Genomic DNA, 23,882 nt, shown 5'->3' with positions numbered 1-23,882 from the left:
ATTAGATTCCCTACAGTGTGGAAACAGGCCCAACAAGTTCACACCAACCCTCCGAAGAGTTACCCACACAAACTGCTTTTCCCTCCGACTAATGCACCTAACGCTATGGGCAATTTAGCATGGCCAATTCACCTAACCCGCACATCTTTGGACTGTGGGAGGAAACCCACACAAAACAGGGAGGATGTGCAAACTCCACACAGATAGTTGTCCAAGGTTGGAATCGAACCTGGTGCTGTGAGACAGCAGTGCTAACCACTGAGCCACTGTGCCACCCTAAACATTTGACTTTAAATATGACAAAAGAAAACCTGTTCAGTTCTCTCTGCTGATAAGACATTATTTCCCACCTCATTTTAATTGCTGAGACTTTTTTTAAAATTGTGCATTCTGTAATCTTTGTTAACTTTTGATTTAGTACAAATATGTAATAAGCTGGATAAAAGTTCTGGCATAATTTTAACAGTGAACTATTGTTAGCTTTTTAATTCATTCAATGATAGTTACTTAGGAGAAGATTTCCATGAGCTGACTGATTCAATTGTTGCAGTTCAAGAGCTGAATGTAGCCATTAAGAGTACATTCCATGGTTAAATGCAGTGACAATAAATGAATGAAAATATGTGTAAGTCAGGATGATGTGTGATTTTGGGGTGGAACAAGTAGGTAACTGTTGGAATTCATTTACTATCCCTAACCTTCTATAACGAGTAGTTCTGGGTTGGACAGATGCACCATAAAAGCTTTGGTAACTTGTTGCAGTGCATCCTATAAATAGTGCATACTGCAGCCACAATATACTGGTACTGAGGGTGTTATAAACATTGAAGCATAGAATAAAGGAGCAGGAGTAAGTCATTTGGCCCTTTGAGCCTGTTCTGCCATTCAATATGATCGTGGCTGTTGTTCTCTACAAAGGTACTTTAGTTAAGTGAATAAAATTCATCATATTGCTTTGCCTCTCTCAGTAACACTTTCTTTCTTTCTTTCTACCACTCTCTTGGTTTCTTCCTTTATGTCTTTCTCTGTTTAGCTTTCCTTCTTTATTCTTCTCCCCCTTCTGTTCTTTCTGGAAATGATATAATTCTTAAATTCCAATCCATATAAGTTTTTAATAAAGAAGGAATTCTTTGGATTGTTTTGACAACAAAAAATATAAACTGGTAAATATTTTAATTGCTCAAGTCAATAAACAGCAAACAGACCCAGGAGAAAGTGAGGACTGAAGATGCTGGAGATCAGAGATGAGAGTGTGGTGCTGGAAAGGCACAGCAGGTCAGGCAGCGTCCGAGGAGCAGGAGAATCGACGTTTCAGGTATAAGCCCTTCATTAGGAATGAGGCTGTGGACCGAGGGGCAGGTGAGCTAAATGGGAGGGGTGTGTGTGTGTGTGTGTGTGTGTGTGGAGGGGGGGTGGTGTGTGGGGGGAAGGTAGCTGAAAGTGCGATGGGTAGGTGCAGGTGTGGATAATGGTAATAAGTCAGAGATTTATCTCTCAGCCAACCAGCCCACGAGCCTTATTCCTGATGAAGGGCTTATGCCCGAAACATCGATTCTCCTGCTCCTGGGATACTGCCTGGCCTGCTGTGTTTTTCCAGCACCACACTTGACAACAAATAGACCCAGTTAGTTCGCTTTATTAAAATTATTAATCAATAGATATGTTTTTATTCTCAATAATTCTGACTGTCAGTGTGTAGTATGAAGAAAAACATGTATAAAGAATATAACAATGTCATATCAGTGCACACATTTTATCTGTCTAGCAGTAATAATATTAAAATAATGTTACAATAATACAATGACATTTTCATTCAAATTCACATTTCCACAGTCTGGAGAAAGGAAGTGCTGATAAAATGCACCAAATTACAATTAGGATTGTTGTTAAATAGTATTTATATAACAGACTTACTTGGCAAGATCGTTTTATATCTGTTTTTAGAAGCATGTCCTGGGATATTCAATTCATCAGCATCAATAAAATTGGGTGGAATTCTCTAAAGAGGAAGAGAAAGGACATATCAGAATGCGACCTGAATTATTGCACATTTAACGAAAGCACAGAGCCCTTGAAATGTTACTGTTAATATTGCACTGATTAAAAGGGTAAGTAAAAGATAAAAAATAAAATATAAAATATCACAATTTTTATTTTTCTATATTCTTAATTGTGGACTGGAATGGGAAAAATAATGGTTATAAAAAGGAAAGAATGCTGAAAGACTGCTGTACTTTATAAGCAAGTAACTCGCTGTTAGCATTCTTTACAGGTAGTTCTATAATGTGCTGGTTGCATTCTTGGGCAACCCCATGTTACAGTAAAATCACACTTTAGAAACAGCACTTAAAGGGTTTGCGATGTAAGCGTATTACAGCCAACACATATTTTATATGTTTGTGCTTTAAAAAGTGTTACCTAGTTCATCAATTGCATTTCAACAAATTTGCTTTAATGAAATGCACATTATAGCGGAATGACCTGTATACACTGTCTATCTGCTTGTTTAAGTAATGGATGAAGTGTGTAATTTCCAGATGAGCTCAAGCCAAGGGCTATGTACAAATGAAGATTTGGCTGGCAACAGTTAGTTGATGGTCTGTGGACTAGTGACCTGTTATTGATGAAAAAAGCCCTCTGCCTGCTAATTATTGTATGAATGGTACTTGGGTGGCGAAACAGATTGGGGCTGTGAACAAGACAGTGAGAAGCCTTAATATCTCTACCTGCTGAGGAGCTCTCTCTGTTCTCCGTGGTAAAAGCCACTTTCAGCCTAGTTGAACTGATTAAGCAGTCTATCTTTCCTTTAGCAATTGCTGTAAGCTTTGATTTTTAAGTAATACATCAAGGACCTTTCATAAATGTGAACCAGCTAACCTGTCTCTTTGTAAAAAAGTTAAAGCATCTGGAGATGAAAGACTAAGAAGCATCATTCTGATCAGCACAAGAACTATCTCTGCAGATCCAGGGAACAGAACCTTCTGAGTTGTTTTCCCAGTTTCCCTTCATCTCTAACATCCATGTAATTGTTTCTTCTGTGTGTGTGCATGTGCGCTTTTATGCGTGTGTGTGTCTGCAAGGGTGAGCTTATGTGGAGATTCAAGATTGAATGAATAGTGTTATATGTTGACAGTTCATAATTAGTAGAAAGTGAGGACTACAGATGCTGGAGATCAGAGTCGAGAGTGTATTGCTGGAAAAGCGCAGCAGGTCAGGCAGCATAAGCCCTTCCTGGTGAAGGGCATATGCCTGAAACATCAATTCTCCTGCTCCTTGAATGATGCCTGACCTGCTGTGTTTTTCCAGCAACACACTATTGAACTCATAATTAGTGTAGTAGACAGCAAAGAAGGTTACCTCAGAGCACAAAGGGACCTTGATCAGATGAGCTAATGGGCTGAAGAGTGGCAGATGAAGTTTAATTTCAATAAATGTGAGGTGCTTCATTCTGGAAAGGCAAATCAGGGCAGGACTTATATACTTAATGGTAAGGTCCTGGGGAGTGTTGATGAACAAAGAGACCTTGGAGAACAGGTTCATAGTTCCTTGAAAGTGGAGTATCAGGTAGACAGGATAGTGAAGAACGCATTTGTTGTGTTTTCCTTCATTGGTCAATGCATTAGGTACAGAAGTTGGGAGCTATACAGGACATTGGTTAAGCCACTATTAGAATACTGCATGCAATTCTGGTCTCCCTGTTACAGGAAGGATGTTGTGAAACTTAAAAGGGCTCAGAAAAGATTTACAAGGATGTTGGAAGGTTTAAGCAATAGAGAGAGAGAGACAAAGGATGGTACTTGTATGAAATGAGCTGCCAGAAGAAGTGATGGAGTCTGGTAAATTACAATGTTTAAAGCATCTGGATGGGTCTATGAATAGGAAGGGTTTAAAGGAATTTGGGCCAAATGCTGGCAAATGGGATTAGGTCAGATGGGAATGACTGGTCAGTTTGCACAAGTTGGACTGAAGAGTCTGTTTCCATGCTATATGGCTCAATGATACTGTGTGCTCAGGGACACACACACTGAGAGTCTAACTGTTTGTTCACTATATCTGCCTTGTGCTGCCTTTCCCTTCCTTTTGTGTTTTCCATCTCAGCCAGAGGTACCAGGATCATAGTACATCATTCTTGCCTTGCTACATTGTGCAAACACAAAGGAAGAAAAATTGGCATGGTTATCAGCAGGCCAGCAAGACAAAAGTTATAGGCTTTGGTCAAAGGGTCCCAGCACAGTCGTAAAGGGTAGCCTTCCATACTAGTCCAAAGGTTTGGAAATAGTCAGTCACTCCGGGTATCCAGTCAGGGTGCTCTCACATAAGAGCTGAAGACCTGAACATTGGGCATCCCACCACCCATCTTGAGTCATTCAGTTTTATTGGGGTCTGTCTCCCTCCTGGAATGAGAGAACAGATGTTAAGGAAGATAAATATGCTGTGTAAAAAAGAAAATAGCTGCAGATGTTGGAAATCAGAAACAAAACCAGAAATTGCTGGGGAACCTCAGCAGCTCCAGCCGCATCTGTCAAAAGAAATTTCTGAAGAAGGGTCACTTGATCCAAAACATTAACTCTGCTTTCTCTCCTCAGAAGTTGCTGGACCTGCTGAGTTTCTCCAGCAATTTCTGTTTTAGTTTAATTTTGTAAATGTGCTGTGCATTTCTCTGGGTGTCTGGGATTGTTTTAACCCAGGTGGCAAGCTCAGATTAGGTTGGCACAGTCTGGTATTGTGGCCTCCACAGCTGGCCTTGGGAGTTGTGAAGGTCTCACTGCTGCACACCAGGTGCTCCTGGTCCCCTGCCCGCACAGTACCAATTTTCCCTTGTCTGCCAGGTCTGGGACAAGTGACAGGAACTGTGAGAGCAACTTTGGACTGGGAGTACTTGCTTGGGTGCTCAGTAGGTTCTTAAAGATGAGGTGGGTGCAAGGGATGTCGGTGAATCCAGGATATCCGCTGAATGTTGAGTTGTTCTGGAAATGGCACATGGAAACATGAGGCCCAGAAGTGGACATGATGGGCTAATGAGGCAAGTTCAGTGCAACAAAAACCTTGTGGTGGAAATCCCTCCTAAAGACTCACATCAGTTGGGGCTTAGTCAAAAAAGGTAAAATTCAACCCAATGCAACTGAACTACACCAGTGACTGTGACTTGACACTGTCATACAAAATAAAGAAAAAATACTTTTAATCAACCTTTTCAGCAGCACCATATCATACCTCCGAGGCAGGTAGAATGGGAGTGTGTGGACTTAGCAAATCTCTGTCAGCATTTCCCAATAGGAGTCGAGAGAAACTAAAACTAGAAACAAGGAACCGAATAACCCAGCTTGGCCACTAGGTGGGGCTAATGCCTGGTCAGACAATAATGCAGTGCACCAGTCAAACTGTGCAATCGTGCTCTAATAGGGCCTGTTAAACCATACAATTTAAAAGACACTCATTATTTTTCCTTTTGCATGATATATCAAACATATGTTGCTCTATATGACTACCAAAAATAAATTAATTTGTCTTAAATCAGTTTCAAATTTTCTTTCAATCATAAATTCTACTCCTGGATAGCTCTGATCATGTCCTTCAAGTATACACCAATTTCTTAAATGTTAGACTTAAATTAATCAATTCCAGGTACTCAGATGCTTCTTTTTTTATACTCAAAATTCTCCTTTTCATAAGTGTCTTGATACTGATCAGATCCTGTGATTATGTTGCTGATAATGAGGGAAGATGTATAATATATTGACTTGGTTTTCGCTGTAGATATTTAATTGAAACCCAGATTTAAATTAGTTATTGTAAAATAGTCACCTTGTTTTTTTTTTGTTTTCTTTTCTTGAATTCGTTTTAAGCTTACTTTAGTAATTTACGGACTGAGCAGGATGGGGAGATAGTGTTCAGGAGTGAAATCATCACCAGCACGAGTGCTGGTTAAGTACAAGGGGTTAAGTGCAAAGCAACTCGATTATTCTGTGTCCACAGTGGGAGGTTCAGACTTCTGCCAAAAATTTTACTCTGCAGGTTTAGCTTTAGGAAATGGAACACAGGATGAAATCAAAAAGAAAAGATATTTACAGCAGTGAGACATGACAGCCATATAACCAGAACACACGGCAGGATCCCCTTGAAGAAGATAATTGTCAAATAGTTAATATCTGATATTTGAACACATCCAATATAATACTCATTTATTTGGTTAAGAATACTTGTGTTTAGGAGGGCTCCAGCATGAGTCCTGTAATTATATCCATGTGGTTTAAAGGAAAATGCAAAATAGCATTCGAACAGAGAGTATATATCTGGTTTAATGGGAAAGCTTGTCTGAAAAGCTTAGAAGATTGGAACATGTATGGTCAAGTACTGCAACTGTTTTCTTTTATTGCTTCCACATTTGTGGTTTAGTTTTAAAAACTTCATGTGATGGATACCCTAATTAACAGGTCTTGATCATAAACTACTTTAATTATCTATTTTATGATGTTATAGTCCCTGTCCAGACTTCCAAATTTATGTTCCAACCTAGATAGGAACCAGTAACTTTTATTTTTAAAGTAAACAAAGTGAGATCGGGAGGACTTGCTGAGAGAATAAAACAACCAGCTTCCATGGTTTTGAACAAATGCTTTACCATACAAAGTGAGAACAGTAATACAATCTAGAATATATGCACAACCTTTTTAATAATAACCTGGATAATGAGTAACAGATGTCATCAACACCTCACAGCATACATCAAGCAACAAATGTGACAAAGACAGATCCCATGGATTTCCCAGAATCTCTCCCAAGTGTGAATGTGACATCAAACCTCATTAAACTTCCCAAGGGATTACAATTCTTCATTTGCACCAATCTGGCCTTAAAACTCCCTCCCAAGAACCAGTCCATCATGGACTGCCTCAACAATTGTTTCCATTCTGCCAATCCTGTTCAACCACCCTCTTTTCCTGAGGGTCGATGCTCTCCTGGACTCCAAAAGCTACACTCAAGTACTCATTTACAAACATAGCTTGAGCCCCTCACTGACAGGTAGCTTCATCAAGCTAAAAGTGACCCTGGGTTTTTCCTGAGTTTTAATCTTGCTCAGTTTCATCCAGCAAATATTACCTGTGGGCTCTTCAGTTCACATGGCTTCTTCTAAATCCCCCATATCTCTGAGGACTTCCTTGCGACCTCACTACACAGGGCCATGTATTCAGCTGCAAATGACCTAACATGGAGAGTGCTTCTGCACTTGTGTGTCTCCTTCTCCAACTAACTGGAACTTTTGAACTCCTCAGTGACCCTTGAACTGTCCAAGAATAACATTTGGAAAAATGTTGTAATAAGCCCCTCCCTGTTATGGGTGGAATTGAAAGCTGCACCTGAGGAACTCTTGGAACTAGAAAAGAATCACTACAGTGAGGAAACAAGCCATTTAGTCCAACAATTCCACACTGAACCTCCGAAGAGTATCCTACCCAAACCCATTCCCCTAATACTCTACATTTACCCCAGACTAATACACCTAGCTGACACATTTCTGATATCTATGGGCAATTTAGCATGACCAATATACCTAACCAACACATGTTTGGACTGTGAGAGGAAACCAGAGCACCCAGAGAAACCCTCACAGGCACTGGGAGAATGTCTATGTGGAATTTGCACAGTCGCCCAAGGCTGAAACTGAACCCGGGTGCCTGAAGTTGAGAGGCAGCAGTGCTAACCACTGTGCCACCATGTCATCCCAACTGTCTGTTCTATAAACATTAGCAACACTAGATTTCTGGCTCGCCCAGTAAAAATGCAAAACATATAGATGTTTTAATCACAGTTAAAATAATGCACTTAAATAATATGGGAAAAGGAGCATGTTAATTTGGAAACATTAAAACCCATGTTCTGGTTAGGGGCTATTCACATTATGACACCATTATGATGACCTTATGATGGAGGGAAGGTCATTGATGAAGCTGCTGAAGATGGTTGAGCCGAGGACACAACCATGAGGAACTCCTGCAGAGAGGTCCTGGAGCTGATAAGACTGACTTCAAACAACCACTGCTATCTTCCTATGTGTCAGGTTTGACTCTATCCACTGGAGAGTTTGCCCCTTGATATCCAGTGATTCCAGTTTTGCTAGGACTCCTTGATGCCACTCTTGTTCAAATGCAGCCTTGATGTTAAGGGCTGTCACTCTCACCTCATTTCTGGAATTCAGCTCTGTTGTCCATGTTTGAACCAAGGCTGTAATGAGGTCAAGAGCTGAGTGGCCCTGGCAGATCCCAAACTGGTGTCACTGAGGAGGTTATTGCTGAGTAGCTGGTGCGTGATAGAACTGTTGATGACACCGTCCATCACTTTACTGATGATCGAGAGTAGCCTGATGGGGCGGTAATATGCCCGGTTGGATTTGTCCTGCTTTTTACGTACAGAACATACTTGGGCAATTTTCCAGGAGAAAGTGAGGACTGCAGATGCTGGAGATCAGAGCTGAAAATGTGCTGCTGGAAAAGTGCAGCAGGTCAGGCAGCATCAAAGGAACAGGAGAATCGACGTTTCGGGCATGAGCCCTTTTTCAGGAATCCAAGGAGCAGGAGAATCAACGTTTCGGGCATGAGCTCTTCTTCAGGAAGAAGGGCTCATGCCCGAAATGTCGATTCTCCTGCTCCTTGGATGCTGCCTGACCTGCTGCGCTTTCCCAGCAACACATTTTCAGCCTTGGGCAATTTTCCACAAAGATATTGCAAGGGTGCTGGAAAAGCTTTGCTAGTGGTGTGGCACTTCTGGAGCACAAGTCTTCAGTACAATTGCCGGAATGTTATTTGGGCCAGTAGCCTTTGCAGTATCCAGTGTAACCAAACGTTTCTTTGTATCACATGAGTGAATTGAATTGGCTAAAGACTGGCATCTGTAATGCTGGGGACCACTGGAGGAGGCTGAAATGGATCATCCATTTGGCACTTGCTACTGGAAATTGCTGGAAAAGCTTCAGCCTTTTCTTTTGCACTGATGTGCTGGGCTCCTCCATCATTGAGGATAGGAATATTTGTGGAGGGTCCTCCTCCAGTGAGTTGTTCAATTATCCACCACCATTCATGACTGGATGTGGGAGGATTGCAGAGCTGAGATCTGATCCATTGGTTGTGAGATTGCTTAGCTCTGTCTGTCACTTGTTGCTTATGCTGTTTGATATGCAAGTAATCCTGTTTCAGTGACTTCACCAGGTTGACACCTCATCTTTGTGTATGCCTGGAGCTGTTCTGGGTATGCTATCCTGCACTCTCTGTTGAACTAGGGGTTGATCCCCTAGCTTGATGGTAATGGTTGAGTGGGGGATATGCCAGGGAATGAGGTCACAGATTGTGCTGGAGTCCATGTCTGCTGCTGTTGATAGCCCACAGTGCCTCATTGATGTCCAGTCTTGAGCTGCTAGATCTGTTTGAAGTCTGTCCCATTTAACATGGTGATAGTGCCACACAACACGGAGGTTATTCTCAATTTGAAGGCGGGACTTCATCTCCACAAGGACGGTGCGGTAGTTGCTCTTACTTATACTGTCTTGGATAGATGAATCTGTAGCCAGCAAATTGGTAAAGATAAGATCAAGTATGTTTTTTCTTCTTGTTGGTTCCTTCACCACCTGCCGCAGACCTAGCTTGTTCAGTAGGTACTGCTGACATTGAAATCCTCCCCCCAGAGTATACTTTGTGCTCTTGCCATCCTCAGTGCTGCCTCCAGGTGTTGTTCAACATGGAGGAGTACTGATTCATCAGCTGAGGGAGGGCAGTACGTGGTAATTAGCAGGAGGGTTCCTTTCCCATATTTAACCTGAAGCCATGAGACTTCATGAGATTCAGAGACAATGTAGAGGGCTCCCAGAGCAACTCCCTCCCGACTGTATACCACTGCGCCGTCATCTCTGATGGGTGTGTCCTGCTGTAGGGACAGGACATTTCCAGGAATGGTGATGGTGGTATCTGGGACATTGTCTGTAAGGTATGATTCCATGAGTATGATTATGTAGGCTGTTGCTTGACTAATCCATGAGACAGCTCTCCCAATTTTGGCACTAGCACCCAGATGGGGGTGAGGAGGACTTTGCAGCATCGACAGGGCTGTTTCTGTTATTGTCTTTTCCGGTGCCTAGGTCAATGCCAGGTAATGATTGGTACAATGGAATAACTTGCTAGGCCATTTCAGAGGGCAACTGAGAATCAGCTATGGGTCTGAAGTCCCATGTAGGTCAGACGAGATGAGGATGGCAGATTTCCTCTCCCTGAATGGCATCAGTGAAACTACGTGGGTTTTTCCCCGACTATCATTTGGCAGTCATCAGTCGATTATTAATTATTATTATTAATAATTAATTATTAATAATAATAATTATTATTAATATTGAGTTCCACTGTCTGCTGTAGTGGGATTTGAACCCAGATCCTCAGAACATCACATGGGTTTCCGGATTAATACTCTAGAGCTAATACCACTAGGTCATCACCTTTCCTGTTTATACTTCTGACAAGCAGAAAGGTGAGTTTTTCGCTAGGCAGCAAGTTTACAATTAAGTTTTATTGCTTGTTAAACATTTTACTAACACTTCAGCTTCCTACCTGACCAAATGCAGCGAACAAGCGCCAGACATTGAGAAATGCCAACATGGAAATCGGAGGAGGTCCTTGGTGAATTCAGCTCACTGCTGACTGCAAGGTGTCTCCTTGGTGCTCAGTTTCAAGCAGTATTTCAGGGTACCTTGGCCACCACCAGCCATGCCCGCTCATTGTCCGTGGACATTGTCATCCAATATTTGCTAACTCCTCATGACCATTGTGGCACCTCTCCAATCCACTGACAGAACGCTTTGAAAGCACAGACTTGTGTTCTGGATTCCCTGACAAGGTTGCAGCAGGATATGTTGCCTTCAGCTCACAGATTGGACTACGATGCACCTCAGGACTACTTGCCTGTTCCTTAGGTTAACAGCTACCTAACAGCATCAAAGCCTTGTTTTGCCAAAGTCTTGCTTGCGAAAGGTTATTAGCATTCTGATGCTGATATGTTATTTTATGCAGACACACAGATGTGCTGCTTATCAGTATGGGATCTTTCTGCAGGGGGAGGAGGGACCTCTCTGGCTGCACGGCACACCAAGGCAACAATCTAACTGCTCCAATGTGTGCCAGCTGTATGTGCATCAAACACATTTGCATGTCCACTCAACCAAACAATTAGGCTGGAAACTGGGTAGTGGCTAGTCCTCAGGCCAGTCAAGGTGGGGATGGTGAGGAAAGCTTTCAAACTGTGTCAATCAGGGGTCCTGGTATCATCAGTAAGGGGCACCGTCTATGCACAGTCCAGGGGCTTGGACACAGTCAGGTTGGGACACTCACCATCAGGGGGTTTGTCTGACTGCAGTCCAGGAAGAGGGCAATAATCAATACTGGAGGACCTCCTCCGGCAGGCTGAGGAGTCTTGTATCATCAGATGGGGAGCTGCAAACACAGCGGTCGGAGTCTGGTCACTCAAGTTGTCTAGGGGCTGGTCATCGAAGCCTATCTGAGGTCTAGGGCAAACCCAACTGCCAGGTAACCACTACCTGCACAATGGGTACAGTAATTCCATCACCATTGTTTCCTGGCTGTCAACAGGTGACCTCAAAACCTGGATGCCAGCAGAACACTCAGATAATAACGAGAGGAGCACAGGTAAGCAACTGGCTAGGAGAATCACAGAGTATTTCCCAGGTTGCTGATCGCAGACGTCACACAAAAATGCACAGCTTTGTTTTGTTTTGCTTGAGCTTCAATACAGAAAGTGACACTTGATTTGTGGCATGTGACCTTGGTGACCTTGGTAATGTGATATTTCATCTCCTTTGTACAATTAGGTATGAGGGATATGGGCCAAATGCAGGCAAGTGGGATTAGTTTAGTTTGGAAAACCTGGTTCAGTGTGGACAAGTTGGACCGAAGGGTCTGTTTCCGTGCTATGTGACTCTATGACTCGAAATGCAGTCCTGGGCATCCATCAGTTATTAAGCAGGCTGCAAAGGAGACATGCACTATCACTTTCAAAACTGGTTTGGAGTCAAAAGTTGGGAGCGGGGCAGTATAGCAGAGGCATTTGCAGAGATGGGAACAAGGGTGGTGCTGGCGGGATATCCAAGGTGCATGGGAGGGGTAGGTCAAGCAAAATCAGAGGGCATAGTAGGCTATAGGAGATGGGGTTTTATTGGTAGGTGCCACCAATATGAACTCCAAGGGGGGAGCGTGGAGAAGCAAGATGGACTTCATTAAGGCATAATGTCAGATTTCAGGAGGCGGAGAGGACAGTTGGAGGCGAAGTTCAATGTGGATAGTAGATGGAAATGGGCAGTCACGATAGTGCAAGGTAAAATGGACATGGAGGTTTTGAGGATTATCTGGCATCCAAGCAGGACTAGATGCTAATGGTGTCCAAAAACTGCATTTCCTTCAATCACTTGCCATTCTCTAGATGGCAAATGCAGCTGACAAATATTTCAGGCAATGCCCAGGGTAGGCATAATCAATGCCAGTCTGTTGTGCAAAAGTTGGGGTTCCACGTCTGCTGGACATTAGGACACTAAAAGGGCAAATATATGATGCATAGGCTTGTAAATCCCGGGTAAATTTTATTTACAATTTTTTTTTTTCCATTTGCAATGCATGTAGGGTGGACATGCTTGGCGTTCAAGTGCCAGTCAATGTGATTTGCACCAAACCATTGGTGTTTGCAAATCTAACATTGCCATTTCAAAAATGCCAAGGTTAGAAGCAATAACTTAAAAAGAGGTGAATACTATCTCAACACCTACGGATTTATCAACATTGCTTTTGGACAGGGGGAGCAAAACTACATCAGGAAACTACAAACCTGTCGGCTTGACATCAATAGTGGGAAAACTGATGGAGGCCATGCATTGGGATAAAATAAATATACACAGAGAAAAACAAGTTAATACTAGACAATCAACATGGCTTTGTCAAGGGCAAAATATGCCTGACAAACTTAAATGAGATCTTTGATGAAGTGACCCAGGCAGTGGACGAGGGAATTGCTGTGGATGTATATTTGGACTTCCAGAAAGCATTTGATAGGGCGACCATGGCATGTTGGTTGGCAATTTAGAAATTTTTGGGATTGATTTGTCCCTGGCAGCTTGGTGTAGAAACTGACTGAAGGATAAAAAAAAACACAGGGTAGGTAGAGATGTGCATTTCTCAGACTTGAGACGAGTTGCAAGGTATGTTCCCCGGGATTGTGCTGGGATGCTTGCTGTTTCTGATTTATACAAGTGATTTGGAGATCCATGTTGAGGCCAAAATCTTTAAATTTGAAGGTGATACTAAGCTAGGGAGAGTAATGAATTGTAAGAATACGCTGAGCAACTTCAGAGAGACGTTGGCAAGTTAGCCAAATGGGCAGATACCTAGCAGATTAATTTCAATGCAGAGAGATGAAAGGTATTGAATTTTGGTCAAAGACACATGGAGACACAACACAGGCCCAATGGTACAACTTTGAGGGCAGTACAGGAGAAGAAAGTCATCAAGGTTCTCGGCTTGGCCTACTACGCACTGCATAACTGTGATAGGCAATGAGGCAATATGATAGTAGCTGAAGAACGAGGGGAATGGGAGCAATCATTTATGGATAAGGATGAGAGAGAGAGCCAGTTCTCCTTGTGGATGAGAAATCTCAGCTGCATCTGGTGCTACAAGGCAGACAGGATATGATTAACAGCCAGTTCCAATAGGTGAGGACTGGATGCAGAAGACCATCTCAGACTGTCAAGGTCAAGATGCCAATATTGGATTCACATCATGGTAGCAAACTGCAGCCTCTATTTATTTTTAGTGTTTTTGGAAAATGCCTCCAAAAAGCTCAACACAATGAAAAAAAACATTTAGCCTGAAGTATTTTTACCTGAAATTATTGCAATAAACTATTTTTGCAACGTGTAGGTAGGACAATGGTGGCCATCTTGGGATGCCACATCTTAAATTCTGTCCTTCTCAGGTGACTGAGAAGGACATAAATCAAAATCAACAAATTGACCATTTAACTGAGTTCACGATAGAAATAGAATGTGCTAAGCAACATAGCTTCATAAGGAAGCCCATTTTCACCTTTTTGTTTAAGAAGTTTAACCTCCTTCTTCAGAGGGAGAAAAAGAATGAGCTCCAATTCATGAACATTAGGAAAGAAAGGGTCTCTGATTGAGAGGAGCATCTTGCAAAACCTTTCACTTGCATTTACCCGAATATGAAATTTCAGCTTCAAATAAACATTTTTATTTTAAAATTCAAAGCTGGAAAGCTATTATTAAATGTGAAAATCCTATGAAAGAACTGGTAATGTCATCTATCAATAAAGCAGAGGCCAGGCAGTATGAAATGGTCAGTTGAGCCATATGTGTCTATGAATGAGTAAATGAATGAATGAATGATTTTATTGTCATGAATATTTTACAGTAGGAATACAATAAAATACAGTGGAAAGCTTTCATTTGTTGCCACTATTTGGCACCACTTTGATTAATTTAAGAATAAGGAACAGGAAAGACATTGCTTAAAGAGAGTCCATCAGACCTGAGCCAGCTTATCACCACCAATGATACCTGTGCTGCCATCCCTCTTCCAATGCCTCGCTGCCACCTGTGCTGCACCAACTAACATCAGAGTCGCATCTCTTGGTGCTGATCCCACCTAGTCAATGTCGCTGTGATGCCCTTTCCCCACCGCTTCGCCGTCACCAGATTCAGATCCAACCAACAATGAAGTCACTGATCCTCGGGTGCCATCTTTCACCAGTGGTCACTTCTGCTAATGTAACAGCCACCAATTCTGATGCCTATGCTCACCCCAGGAAGGGAAGGAAGGACTCTCTCTAGATCTGTGCTGGGCCCATTCTATTCCATGCGGGGCTCAATCATGGTACGCACTGAACCCATCAAGGTCCAAGTGCAGGGCCCACTCGAGGCCCACACTGTGCTCACTCAAGGTCATTGGTTAGGCTATAGATTGAATACCTCTGCTATAGGAAAGAGTCACTGACTGCTACAAAAATTAGCAAAAACTTTGTTTGCCGAAACCAGTTTGGTAAGGAAGTTAGATACGTCATAGGACTGTGAATAATGAAAAACACCAAGTGTTGCCCTAATTCCTATTCTTTATTCAGTCATCCACGAAAATTGTGGTCAATAACATAATTCTTTTCTTTTATCGATGAATTATTTCTTTGTGTCTCAATTTTTTGAGTCCTTGTTATCATTCAAGTTTTCATTTCCAAAATACTCTATACAACAATGGAAACCAATAGGTGCTTAAATAGCACACAAAAGCAAACATTGTTGAAGAAACTCAGCGGGTCTGGCAGCAGCTATGGAGAGGAAAACAAAGTTAACGTTTAGAGTCCAATGTCCCTCTGTTAGTGATATAAACAGGTTACCTTGCTGCCCTTAATTCCCCCTGCAAGCAGTCTAACCAGACAAGTAGTGCTACAACAATTGCTGCATAAAACAATGTTACTCAATGCAATCTATTTTTCAACTTATAACTTGAAAATACTTTACCGAAAATTCAGCTTCCAGTGCTTGTATGTTATTCGTGGCTTCTTTGAGTTGTTCCTTGTTTAACACAGAACTGGTGGTTTTGAGGTACAGTAGAGTTATTTCTCGTGGGGTAGACTTGATGGGTTCTATATTACCCAAAGCACTCACATCCAGTGTAAGAGATACATTCGAGCCTCTCCTAAAATGTATAAGAAAGAGAAGGTGTTACATTTACTTAATAGTCATAATGAGCATTTGCTTGGGACTTCTGCACCACTGCCATAACTTGGCAATTCCTACATTTGTGTGCACAAAAAAGGATTCCTGCTGATTCCTCACTGAAGTGAAATCTGACAAGCCACAAAATCACCAAGAAAATTCTGCTTTGTTATGTCAAATTGTTAATCTTTTTGACTGCATCATATATGCAAAATAAGAACAAGAAGTTGGAAATACAAAGCAAGTTGAGAAATAGAATGAGCATTTCTGTCAATGAATTTCCAACTTGTTGAACATGTTGCAGAGTCAACCATTAACTTTGGTGTAGAATATTTCCACCATTCTTTCTTTCTACTTGTTTGAAATAAATATTAAATTGGTTCAGACAGCAGCTGGCGATGCATTGTTTTGACAGAAACTTACAAAAGAAACTTAGGTTGGAATGCTATCACTTGAATGACAATACACCCCAGCTATTCCAGTGCCCATTTGTTACTAAAGGCCAATAGTATGCTGGTTGTCTATGCACGCTCCCTCTCCATGGATAACCAAGCACAGACATAACCACCAAACAGGAGCAGACACGTGAGCTCCATGATGCCTCCACAACCCACTGCCTGGATGTGTTGAGAATTCTCCTTCCTAGATATTTTCTAATCAATATATTTATAGATGCGATTACGTATCTCCAGGGTGGGTGAGATTTGAATCCAGACCTCCTGGCTCAGAGGTAGGGGCACTACCGTTCTACACTGTGCCTAAGGGCCCATTTAATTAACAGTTGTCCATCATGAACCACTAGTGACCATTAACAAGAGGAGTCATCAAAATACGTAGCACTGGAAAAAGCACAACAGGTCAGGTAGTATCTGAGGAGCAGGAGAGTTGAGATTTCGGACATAAGCCCTTCATCAGCCTTCACTTTCTCCTATTAACAAGAGAAGGGACTTACCTTCACAAAATATAGCTGCATGATAGTAATATATGCAAGCTACATTGTTCAGGTAGACATAATAATAAAGATAATCAGAAGACATGATGACACATCTGTCCCCACTGAGATTTTGAGCTGGTCTCTTCCCTTCCCTACCCAACAACACATGATGACATCAGATTGGGTAGAGTCTTCGAAATTAACCACAATCATTATCCTACACCATATTTCCCCTCCTCCAAGCCTTTTGTCTCCATGGTTAACACTTGAACATTAGGGTCTGTAACTATATTAACATTTATTATTGTCCCATCTCCTCTTAAATATTTGACATCACAATTTTTTTGGCAACCTGAAGGTTTTACAATTCTTCCAGTGCACCAACTGTCTGGATTCTGGCTTGAGGACTATTAACTCTGGTTCTAGTCTTCAGCATGTAGGATCTGTAAATCAATCTTATCATAGTGTTTCCCATTGAGTTCATCCCAATCAAACACCAGTGGATGATTTCTCTGCAATGAGACAGATCTACTGTTGTTCCTGCATTCAACTCCCTTATTTGTATTCACAATATGTGCTTGCTGTTGGTCACTGACACTTGAACAATTATATATCTTGATTGAGGTCCCTGAATAATATCATCACCCTTGACCCAAGTGTGGCAGCCATCATGCATGGAGACATTCATTGTAATAAGTAGCCTTCTGCTGCCAATAAGATTACTCTTTCTTACATTTTGAGTCCTGTGAAGTCAACCTCTATAGTACGATTGTGAGTTAAATCTTCAGTTTTTCTTTATCAACAATGTTAATGGTATTAGCTACACTAATGCTGCATGGATTAGTAGTTTAACAAAACTATATAAAAATCAGCATCTTGATCTAGACCCAATGCTCAGCTTTCCTTATTAACTCAAGGTATCACAACAAGTTGGTTACATGTTAAAATCTAGAAATGGCTGCAAACTTACTGAAGGACACATTAGCAAACTTTTGTACAACAGTGTCACATATTGAGATGTCATCCAAACATATTATGCCTACCTGTCATCCATGCAATAATGCAACATCCTTCTATTCCCTTTTAGGAATAGTAAACCTGTTCTGATAAACACATACACAGATGCACATTTGTACAATAACTTTATACATTGAGATAACACTTTAACTGTGTACAATACCATTAGATGGTCCTTATACAATTATTATGACTCAGTATCCACATCGTACTTTCTGTCATTGTGGATGGATGTGTATAATACATCATAGATTGTTGTCTGATGTGATAACTTCAATATCAAAGTCATCGCTTAATATGATGATTAGTTAATCAAGTACAACTCCGCTGTTTAATTGTAAGTTTTGGCCATTGTTTGTGACAATGTCATATGACCTGGGCTGGACACAGCATCACAGTATTCCATGAACTTACGTACTTTTATGAACATTTTGAAGTGTGATGCCTTTGGCTTGATTCAAGTCAGCATAATTGTCTACATTGCCTTGGTTATCATCTTGTACCACTTTTCTCCCCTCTCTCCATCAATGCATTATACACTATGTGGTTGGGTGGTAAGTGTGTGAAAGGGAATAACTATCTTCCAAACTGAGATGTGCACAGTCATTTAATATGGCTATCAAAATATCTTGGCAAGTAGCTTTGAAAATATTGATCAATGACTTTACCATATGGACAGTACGTTTTGCCAGACTATTTGATTGAGGGTAGTAGGGAAATGAGGTAATGTGTTGGATACCCCATTTTCTGCGCATGTCTTGGAAGTTGGCATGAGTGTACTTCAGATCCTTGTTGGACACAATTTGTTGAGGAACACCAAACATACTAAATATGGTAGCTAATGTGTCAAAACTATTGCACTAGTTGTTACGTTTGATTATCTCACAGAACAGAATTTATTGACAAATTCAGTTGCCAGAATAAAATCTTAGACAAGAAACTATCAGTTATATCCTTGCAGCACAACTCAAAATGAATCTCTTATGGAAATGAAAGCTTCTCTTCATTGAGTTTGAAGATTGAGGGATGTTTCACATGACCTAATCAGGCAATTGATGTCCTAATTAATGCTGCACTAGTAAATAGATCAAGAATCAACCTCTTGGGTTTTTCAGTGCCCATGTGGCAGATGTATATATGACTAAGCGTATCTCAGTGTAAAGTTTGGAGAATAATTACTTGTTTGATGTGAAAATCATGTTCCTAGTGAGTTCTCGTTCATCATTGAATGGTCAAAAATAAATTGCTTCCTCAGGTACCTGCAGAATGTGTTCACACTGTGCTGGTGATGATCTGTGTGAGCTGTAATCATTAAACATATCTTCTTAAACTTGCACTGTTTAGCTATTATCAAAATGAATGAGATTGGTATAGAAATGCTCTACTGATACAGAGGATCATCCTTGTTCTGAGTGGGATTTGGAAGTTGTCTAAGAGCTTTAAGAACATTCACCTGTGAGCCTGGTTTGTACTGTACTTCAAAATCATACCCTTAAGTCTTTACAAGTTATGGTCATGGAAACACACCTGTGAGAAGTTTCTAACAAATCATAAATAATTGTTTGTGGTTGTTCTGAACAATGAAATATTTGCTGAATGGATATATTGAAATCTTTTCATTCTGAGACTAAAGTATAAATTTCCCTTTCCATATTGGTGTACTTTCTCTGAGCTGTCCTGGGATGTGGGTGATGCCGGCTGGACCAGCATTTATTGCCTGTACCTAGTTGCCCTTGAGAAGACAGTGGTGATCTTCCTTCTCAAACTGACACAGTCCATTTAGTATGGATGGACCCAAACTGCCAATAGGGAAGGTGTATCAAATTCATCACATGCATTGTCTGACTGCACTAATTAATGCAGATGGATGGACCCAAACTGCCAATAGGGAAGGTGTATCAAATTCATCACATGCATTGTCTGACTGCACTAAATCTGCAAGCTGTAACATTGCAGGAACCTTTTGAACATTATGCTGGACGACCATAGATGGAAGTTCTTTGGTTTTTTTCATTTCACATGCTGCTGTTGAAAATTCTGTTGCACTTTGGTTTCCTCTGAACACTCAGACTTCTTGCATATTGTGGCCACATGTCCTATTATGGGACATAGCTTGTATATATTATGAATTACACAACACCATTTTTTTGGTTGTGGCAATCCACATTTGGCTATTTAGCTGACAGAATTGACAGTTGCAATAATTATTACAGAGTTGAACACCTGCATATACTGCTGCCCTGCAACAATTGCTTCAAAATTTCATCCTTCTTCAAGCAGTGCATTAATGGTATAATCCTTAGGCTGTCTAGATGTGCCTTTTAGAGGGATTTGATGGATGTTAGATTCAGGGACTAGCTCCATCAGCTTTGCAGGGAAATTAGATTAAGGGAAACCACATTCTGGACGTGTGTGCCCCTATCTACCAATGAATTGATGATTCATAGAGTCACAGAGATGTACAGCACGAAAACAGACCGTTCGGTCCAACCCGTCCATGCTGACCAGATATCCCAACCCAATCTAGTCCCATCTGCCAGCACTCGGCCCATATCCCTCCAAACCCTTCCTATTCATATACCCATCCAAATGCCTCTTAAATATTGCAATTGTACCAGCCTCCACCACTTCCTCTGACAGCTCATTCCATACACGTACCACCCTCTGTGTGAAAAAGCTGCTCCTTAGGTCTCTTTTATATCTTGCCCCTCTCACCCTAAACCTATGCCCTCTAGTTCTGGACTCGCTGACCCCAGGGAAAAGATTTTGCCTATTTATCCTATCCATGCCTCTCATAATTTTGTAAACCTCTATAGGGTCACCCCTTAGCCTCTGATGCTCCAGGGAAAACAGCCCCAGCCTGTTCAACCTCTCCCTGTAGCTCAGATCCTCCAACCCTGGCAACATCCTTATAAATCTTTTCTGAACCCTTTCAAGTTTCACAACATCTTTCCAATAGGAAGGAGACCAGAATTGCATGCAATATTCCAACAGTGTCCTGTACAGCTGAAACATGACTTCCCAACTCCTGTACTCAATACTCTGACCAATAAAGGAAAGCATACCAAACGCTTTCTTCACTATCCTATCTACCTGCGACTCCACTTTCAAAGAGCTATGAACCTGCAGTCCAAGATCTCTTTGTTCAGCAACGCTCCCTAGGACCTTACCATTAAGTGTATAAGCCCTGCTAAGATTAGCTTTCCCAAAATTAAACTCCATCTGCCACTTCTCAGCCCATTGGCCCATCTGGTCAAGATTCTATTGTAGTCTGAGGTAACCCTCTTCACTGTCCACTACACCTCCAATTTACGTGGCATCTGCAAACTTATTAACTGTACCTCTTATGCTCGCATCTAGATCATTTATGGAAATGACAAAAAGTAGAGGACCCAGCACTGATCCTTGTGGCACTCCACTGGTCACAGGCTTCCAGTCTGAAAAACAAACCTCCACCACCACCCTCTGTCTTCTACCTTTGAGCCAGTTCTGTATCCAAATGGCTAGTTCTCCCTGTATTCCATGAGATCTAACCACACAATCAAGTTTGTGAGACATGATTTCCCACACATAAAGCCATGTTGACTATCCCTAACCAGTCCTTGCCTTTCCAAATGAAATAATGTGAATTTAAAAATCTTCCAGAAATTGGAACTATTGTTGTGATCTTTGTGCACAAGAGTTTTATTCTTCACAATATTTTCCTTCCAAAAGTGAGAATATGTTTCACTGTCTTTGTCAATTATTTGTTGATATATGAAGTAAAGATGAATTATTTCTTTGGAAATTGAAATTCTGATAGAATGTCACTGGACTGCCATTCCATGTTCAAGTGTTTGCTTTCCAACTTTTCCTGCAAGCATTGTACTCCTTAAAAATTGCCTGTATGTGAAGGATCTGTGCTGTAGTATAACACTTTCCGTATTTTGTTAGCTTCTCTCTTTATGTTCCTCTCCTTATTGCTGCTTTCGAGATTGCCATTTTCTTTCTCATTATATTTTCTTCTTTTAAAAGAAGTCAGTGAATAATGCCTATATACAGCATTTCTGCAAAGAAATATCAGAGTGATATCACATTGGCTTTTTTTCTGCTTTCGCACTATTTCTAAAGAAAACAAAATAGTGGAATTGACTGTTGACTGTGGACAGAAAAGGCTTAATATTTAGAACATATTTTCTCACATTTTGGGCTGTACTTCAGTCTAAAATCACTTTGACAAATTGGAGCTGTCCTTGGCCTTTTGTACAGTATATATATATTTAAGTTAGACACACCTTATGTTTCTTTTCTGAGAAAGAGAGAGAGTCTACAAACAACTGCCTGTCTACAGGGGTTGCTGTGCTCCAGTGCAGTTATAGTCATCAGTTGTGGATATTAGATGTGAACCTTAGCTTCACATTCTGACAGCACCCTTAACTTTGTGAAATTTGCTCAGATAAAGTAAAATTGAAATGTGCCTCCAATACATTTGGATAACCATAAGACAGAAAAGGCTTTCACAGCTGCTACTACAGCAATACCAACCTGCTGTGAATAGTTTTTTGTGCTTAATTCTGTCATCATTTTTAGAGCTCACTTGCTGTCACTATAATGGGGTTTTCTCTCAGTTACCCCATGTAACGTATAGCACAGACACTCAATCTTATTAAGACTTTTGAATTTATGTACACTAATGTGACATCTCAATTTTATGCATACTGTCTGGAATATATGCTTATTTAGATTACAATTACATTATATCCATAGTTAGATAACTGACTGATCTAGCAGGCTAACTTGCTGACCTACTAACAGATTGATAGTACAGAAAGTAAGATGGAGAACATTGTATTGGAGCATCACATGTAATGATGGCATTGAGCTGTCTTAAAGTTATACTGTGTTTTTGAGATCTGTGCAATAATACAAGAACTATTGCATTTTGAAGTAAACAAATATCTGTTTTAACATTTCACAGCTTGGGAGGGGTGATATTAACAGTTGGAAATTGCAGCTTCCTTCAATTCTCTCATGCCCAAGAACACTGTTTACCATTCCGAATAAATTTACATGTAAGTTCAGGTCAGTGAGAACAGAATTTTACATTTTCATTTTGCTGCTATATGTTTTAACTGTTGCTGACATCTCTCCCACCCTGTCCCCAACCACCACCACTGCCACATCATGTTTTCCTTCAGACTGGTCACATGTCTTGGATGAGCTTCTATCTTAGAAGTTACTGTGAGAGTATATTCTCTCATTTTCTACACAAAGGAAAGGGTGTAGCCGCAAGGGAAATTTGCCTCTTTTATTGTTGTACAGTAAACCAGACTGTTAAAATGGCTCCCTCATAGCCACAGACAGGAGACATGGCCAGCACAATGCCTGCCTCCCTGTCGGCAGCATATGGTTCCCTTACAAAAGCAATACTTGGCATTTACTAGAAGAGTGGCAGGTTATAACAGCCAGCCACACTTTTTGTGTTAATATTCAACAAATCTTGGTTTATTGTGTTATCACTTTACACTCTACATGCTGCAGATATTCAGTGCCCTGAATGCAATTGTGTTTTTAGAAAAATCATTCCACAACAATTATAGAACTTCAAAGCTTTTGTTGAGGAAACTGGAAGTCTGTGTGAAGTCCCTGTTATCTCCATTTAAGACTATCAAAGATAACAAAATACTGCATTTGATTGATTGATGTAAACATCTCAAGAAACATCTAAATACATGGTCTATCTTCAGATTTCAAAGGAAACAAAATCACACAACATACTATTTGATAAGATATCATTGATGATATTAGGCTGCATTTTGGAGAAATGCATCTTATAACTGGCTTAGCAGCCTGGAAGTTTGTTTGCATTCTGCCAATTCCGATAGGGTGGTGTTGGAAATGGTGAGAAAGTGGAGTAGTGAGGCCTTCTTCCACCTGTAAGATTTTCCTCAAACAACTACCCCAGCATCTCCCTCAATGGGACGACTCCTTTTTTTTCTGTTGGCTATGTAGTGGGAAGGTATAGCTTGTCAAATCATCCTTTCACTGACTACTCAGCTGACCCATCTTTCTCAGGGATGGTGGCATGCTGGGACCAAGGGACCTCAGCAGAGTAGGGAGGGACAATCCTATAGGGAATGTCCTAAAATCCCATGGACAATCTGGACTTAAGTACAGCATGAC

General features: G+C 41.0%; 1 protein-coding gene across 1 annotated transcript in view; it reads right to left on the bottom strand.

The window, feature by feature from the left end:
• LOC140467136 (receptor-type tyrosine-protein phosphatase R-like) overlaps positions 1 to 23,882 on the bottom strand; it is a 94,752-nt gene that overhangs the window by 16,674 nt on the left and 54,196 nt on the right. The window contains exons 4-5 of the mRNA XM_072563208.1: positions 15,572 to 15,749; positions 1,915 to 1,999 (exon numbers count right to left, since the gene is read on the bottom strand). Of these exons, the coding sequence (XP_072419309.1) occupies positions 1,915 to 1,999; positions 15,572 to 15,749 (263 nt within the window). The remainder of the gene's footprint in view (positions 1 to 1,914; positions 2,000 to 15,571; positions 15,750 to 23,882) is intronic.

Source organism: Chiloscyllium punctatum, chromosome 45 (assembly GCF_047496795.1).
Source record: "Chiloscyllium punctatum isolate Juve2018m chromosome 45, sChiPun1.3, whole genome shotgun sequence".
NCBI classification, from domain to species: domain Eukaryota; kingdom Metazoa; phylum Chordata; class Chondrichthyes; order Orectolobiformes; family Hemiscylliidae; genus Chiloscyllium; species Chiloscyllium punctatum.
Note: the sequence above shows the minus strand (reverse complement) of the source record. Positions and strands in the feature narration are given on the sequence as shown.